Genomic DNA, 5,743 nt, shown 5'->3' with positions numbered 1-5,743 from the left:
GCGACAGAAGTTGTTGGATACTTTTCGCTAATGACCAGACATCTATTTGTGGAAGATGAGGTTGTCACATTTATTTTGGATTAAGGAATGCTTTGCCTCACAAATAACATGTTTGCAATGATTTCTGGCAGATATGAAAGCTGAATGTGAGTCGGAGGAAGAAGAGCTTTACCATGTCAGATAAGCCGCATCTATTGCACGAATTATTGAACGAAGAGTTGGTAGGAGAGATAAACTTGAAAGAGAAGGGGATCTAAGCTTTCATTCCTGCAACAAAACCTCAGCTATACGTTCAGCAGAGACAGAGGCATCGGCCGAGGAGAGGCAGTAGCCTTTCCAGGGAAAATCAGAAAAGAAGTTTTGTAAAACAAGAAAGCTGCCATCAACGCATGAGTACGGAACAAACTAGGAGCTCAATAGCCACAGGTATAAACAGAAAGGAAGGGGGGGGGGGGGGGATGAATAAAAATTTCTTCCATTGCATTCTTGCAAAGAAACTCCAATCCATTCACTGTATGGAATCAGCAAAACCTAAAACACTGGAGGGAGAATAAAAATTTAAAAAGAAGACATGGACATCAGGATTATTCAATCCACCATTGTTTAAGGACAAACATTCAAGCTCAAACCCAAACGGGTACTATGGCCACATGGAAGACTGTCAGCACAACAAGATGGGAATTAATTCAGGACCCAAAACAAAAATGACTTTCACCAATAACTTTATTTCCATCACTTGCCAAACCCAGCAAATCCAATCCATTCAATGTGAAGCTGCACAAAAACATTTACCAAATGAAAAATCACCCGCGGACATTTACTCATTTGCTTTGTTTACCCAGGGTCTCCGCACCGGTTGAGGATTTACAGACATCACTGGAGCGATCTGAATCGTGTTCCTGGTGCATCGCATCGATCACCTGGTTCACCGGAGTTTCCTTCACAACGGAGTCGAATGCTGCACTGAAAGATTCCAGAACACTGGTTAAACGGGCACGACCGGTCTCTGCAACACTTTGGATTCCGGAAGAACTCTTCTTGAACACCTCTCGTCCGGCCTTGCTGGATACAGCAACGAGCCGACGGTAAAGGTCAAGGGATGAGGAGCTTCGTACAACAACTTTCTCTTCATCAGTACTTGCACCTTCTGCAGAAAATACAGGTATTACTTTCTGCAGAAGTACAAAACTTTCTGCAGAAGTACATCAAATCCACACAGTACCAACTTACCTGGCTGATCATGTGGCAGGTATCCATCGACTTGAGAAAGCATGGAGTCTGCACCTGACAAAACCACCTCTCCAAACTTGGTTTTCAGCAGAGAGTCTGCACCGTCCAACATGGCCTGTTTGGATCTCTCCATACCCACTCCGACCTGGGACTTGGACCAATCCAGGAAGACTCCAATTTGTTTTTGTGCGATTTGCAAATTCTTCTTCACATCATCAAGTACCTGCAAACAAGGAAATATCCATTCACTGCACGAAGGAAAATTCAAGTTACTTCAAAAACAATTGTAAGATTTACTTGTTTCTCCCAGTTCAAAGCAGGCATGTATGCATTTATTTTTTTTGTATACTGAATCGAGGCTCGTGAAAGCTAACATTTATTTCACAAACAAATCAACCAGACAAACAAAATATACAAAAAGAGGGAGCGGAAGACAAGATGGGGGGAGAAGGGGAAGCACACAACCACAACATGAGAGCAGGGAGAAGTGTGGGAGGGAGAAGGCTTGGGGGCAGGAGGCGTGGGAAGGGTTTAGAGGAGTTACACGACAGGAATACTCTGAATCACTGCCTCGATTCCCAGTACCTTGTTGGCAGGTTGGTGCAAGATTGGTACTTTGTCTTCCACGAGATCCAGACCTCGGCATGCGAGCTCGTCAACAAACTTAACTGGAGAAAAGACATTTTATGGAAACTCAAAGATCGCTAAATAAATTACACAAAGGGGACAATTTAAAAAACTATGCAAAACAATGTCCATGCTTCTCAAAATGGACAAATTTCCATAAAATGGGGAAAATAAAGATCTCGGTTAAAAAAAACAAAAAAAACAGGTCAGCCATCATGTCCGATCTGCACAGATTCACTCACTCTGCGGTTGAAGAATCCTGGTGATTGGTTCGATCCCACTGCAGGCGATCACAGATACCCCTGTAACACCCTGTTCGACCATATTACCAAAAGAAAGAAGAACAGGCCTCGACTCTTTCCCACACTTGTAGGCCTGAACCAACTCGTCCACAGCAGAACTGAACAACGGCAGTGCATACAATCTCTGAATGACATTCTGTGGACAAGAAGAGAGTAAAAACAGAGGACATCTCACATTCTGAAACTTTTTGGGATTTAGATATTGATTCGCGGAGCGGATGATGCTGGGCATCAAATATCAAATCCACAAACTAACCTTATCAATCCAGGTTTAGAAATGAACATCGATCTATTCGTTTGTGCTTTAAAACTCGCAAAGCAAAGAGCTAGTTAACACAATCTCGTTACGTCAGATTCACTTTGAAATTGGCTCATGTTCTGTTCAACTTTGAAAAATGAAAACATTCCTCAGGAAAATAAATAACTAACCGAGGCAGTGTATAAGCACAAACTCGCTGCCTCAACCAGGTTATTTATTCTTCCTCCTAAGGTGTATTATGTAAAGACATTCACCCATTTTCAGTTGTCCATTAGCACATGAATAAAGTGCGTTTATTTTTACACTTTTATTCAACTTCATCTGAACTTTGTCCCGTTTTAAATCTCCGAGCTGTTCGTTTTCCAGGTTCCATTCGTCCGAGAGCTGAAATTTGACCCACAGTCCTCTTTTCTGGTGCAATTTCATGAATCAAAATGTAATTTTCTTTTTTATTAATTATTATTATTTTTAATTAAAAAACATTTAGAACTTTTTAAAAATACACATGTAGCCCGAAAACGTTTTTCGTTTAGTTATTTTGTTCTTCAATGTGGTATTTTTCATCACGAGCATTTACTAGTTAATAAACTCAGGAATCTCAGCCAAACACCGGCAGGACATATTACAAAACTCTGCAATACAAACTAAATTCGGGATTACATGATAAAGGATAGGGATTCAAATCGTTAGGAATTCAAAATTTCGGGATTCTGACCCAGCAACCTCCTCTAACCCACCAACCTCCTCTGACCCACCCCCCCGAGCACCACCCATTCACGCTACCCCTCCCCTCCCCTCCCCCCCCCCCCCCGGGCACGAACCCGCCCGACCAAAGAGCAAAGACCGATCCATCAGTTCGCCCAACCATAAAACCGTTTAAACAACTTTAACGAATCATGTTTAACTCCCCACGGATTTCCCGGTTCTCCCCAGTAAACCGATTCACCTGGAACTCGATCCGCCATGTTCACCTGAAGAACCAAGTAACTCACCTTGGTATCGACGGTCTGAACCTCCACAGCCATTTTGTTCAAAACAAGAAACGACTCACAATGAAAGAAGCGAGCGAGATCACCTGGACCAGTAAGGGAGAACCCAAGATGCTCCAGCACCAGGTAACCAACCGAAACAAGGCACAGACAAGTGAATGACGAAACGAATGAATTTCACACCAGACTCACCTTTTTATACAATAAACACAAACACCTGCTTCTCTGACGTCACACCCGGCACACACCTTTACCTTCACCTAAAATGATAATTTATTTCGCTTCAAGGAATTAATGAACCAATGAAATTTACAACCACAGGTAAAATTCTCGATGTTTCCACGTGACTCCATTTGTGTGTTTTATATAAATCTTTCATCATCAAAATGTTCAAGAAAACCCTCACAGGTGGACATTTGGACCAATACACCTGTGCTTCATCAATTTCCTGATGCTCAATATCTGAACCAATTCGAACCATGCACCTTCAAACTTAGCATCTGGATCCGTTCAACATCTCCAAGAATGGGCACCGGAACACAATGACCTTCTCCTTTCGAGGGGATGTTCCTGTGTGCAAGTTCAAGCAGACGAGACAACCGGCTTTCAGTCCTTAAATGTCCTCAGAGTGGGAATTTTTTGTCTTTTCACGATTTATTTGATAAAATGTAAATGCGAATTTGAATGGTGTTTGTGGAATGATTATGTCATTTTAAAATGTAAATGGGAATTTGAATGGGATTTGTGGAATGATTATGTAATTTTAAAATGTAAATGGGAATTTGAATGGGATTTGTGGAATGATAACATTATCTCTGTGAACGAGTTGTTTTTATTATTATTATTTCACTCATAAAGATGTTCAAGAAGCACCAATCAGAAGTGAGTTCCCTAGGCAAGCGGCTCGCTTCGATTCATAGCGCTTAAGCAATACTACAACGGAACGGAGCGCTCGCCACCGCTTAACCACATGACTGGCTGCATGGAAACAATACAAAACAAAACAATGCAGGAAATGGCCGTCGTTTCAGTTTTAATCGACCTTCCCAAGGCAACTTCCCCCCTTTCACTGCGCCTTTCAGACCCGGAAGTCTTATAGCCGGCGAAGCTGGTGTTGTGAATGAACGCATACGTATTATGTTGAAAAGCGAGATTTTGCTGGATCCTTTCAGAATTTCGAAGCTTTGACGCACCAAATCGCTCAATGGAGGCCGCCATCTTGCGGATGCGGAAGTATGCATAACAAATTGAAAAAAGTTCAATAGGAGTTTGTTTCACCCGTCTTTTTGATTCACCATCTGATGCACCTCTAATTTGGAATTAAAATACTTTAAGACCAACCTCGGCCCGCATGGGCCTTCAACGAAAATCGTCACCAATCACCGGAACCAATGAGATTCGAGCATTTGAAAAAATATTTCAAAAACCAAATCACTCAATGGAGGCCGCCATCTTCCGGATGCGGAAGTATGCATAAAAAATTGCGAAAAAGTTCAATAGGAGTTTGTTTCACCCGTCTTTTTTTGATTCACAATCTAATGCACCTCTAATTTGTAATTAAAATACTTTAAGACCAACCTCGTTCCCCGGGCCCTGGTTATTTTCAACGAAAACCGTCACCAAACACCAGAACCAATGAGATACGAGCATTTGAAAAAATATTTCAAAAAAGCTTATTACCGCGTTTCGGAGGCTGAAAACGGCATCAAATATTCTAAAATTGACGAAGAATTATTTTTTAGAAATATCGCGGCCGTCGGGGATAGTTTTTCACGGCCGGAAATATCCAAAGTTGAGACAGAATTCACCGAATTAATCAAGAAGGAAATAATTTATAAATTTTAATCTCATCCAGAATGCAAATGGTATCATTTTGAACTCGGTACGTTACCTACTACACCGACCTACTACCAACTACCTAACCTACTGATGCCATAGTGATGGGTAAAATAGTGGCAAGAGGCTTTGGCTTCGCCGGCTCATTGCGGCTTTGCAGTCGGGTACTAGTAGCCGGTGAGCTGGTGTTGTGAATGAACGCGTACATATTATGTTGAAAAGCGAGATTTTGCTGGATCCTTTGAGAATTTCGAAGCTTTGACGCACCAAATCGCTCCATGGAGTCCGCCATCTTGCGGATGCAGAAGTATGCATAACAAATTGCGAAAAAGTTCAATAGGAGTTTGTTTCACCCGTCTTTTTTTTATTCACAATCTTATGCACCTCTAATTTCTAATTAAAATACTTTGAGACATGATGGAGTGACTTTGTTGAGTGACTTTGTAAAATATTTTATAGCCGACGAAGCCGGTGTTGTGAATGAACGAGTAAGTATTATG

The 5,743-nt window shown here is 41.7% G+C and overlaps 1 protein-coding gene across 4 annotated transcripts in view; it reads right to left on the bottom strand.

The window, feature by feature from the left end:
* Nucleotides 1-705: 705 nt before the first annotated feature.
* Nucleotides 706-5,743, bottom strand: part of LOC137428415 (perilipin-3-like) — a 15,955-nt gene continuing 10,917 nt past the window's right edge. The window contains exons 1-6 of one of the 4 annotated variants that reach the window (XM_078778026.1): nt 3,600-3,665; nt 3,411-3,493; nt 2,100-2,295; nt 1,816-1,898; nt 1,231-1,453; nt 706-1,147 (exon numbers count right to left, since the gene is read on the bottom strand). In XM_078778026.1, the coding sequence (XP_078634152.1) occupies nt 822-1,147; nt 1,231-1,453; nt 1,816-1,898; nt 2,100-2,295; nt 3,411-3,443 (861 nt within the window). In that variant the 5' untranslated portion in view covers nt 3,444-3,493; nt 3,600-3,665 and the 3' untranslated portion in view covers nt 706-821. Of the gene's footprint in view, nt 1,148-1,230; nt 1,454-1,815; nt 1,899-2,099; nt 2,296-2,415; nt 2,598-3,410; nt 3,559-3,599; nt 3,666-5,743 lie in introns of those variants that run through there. The other 3 variants (XM_078778024.1, XM_078778028.1, XM_078778027.1) reach the window with 3 other exon arrangements.

Source organism: Myxine glutinosa, chromosome 5 (assembly GCF_964187855.1).
Source record: "Myxine glutinosa chromosome 5, kmMyxGlut1.1, whole genome shotgun sequence".
Lineage (NCBI taxonomy): Eukaryota > Metazoa > Chordata > Myxini > Myxiniformes > Myxinidae > Myxine > Myxine glutinosa.
This window is presented reverse-complemented; position numbering and strand designations above follow the sequence as displayed.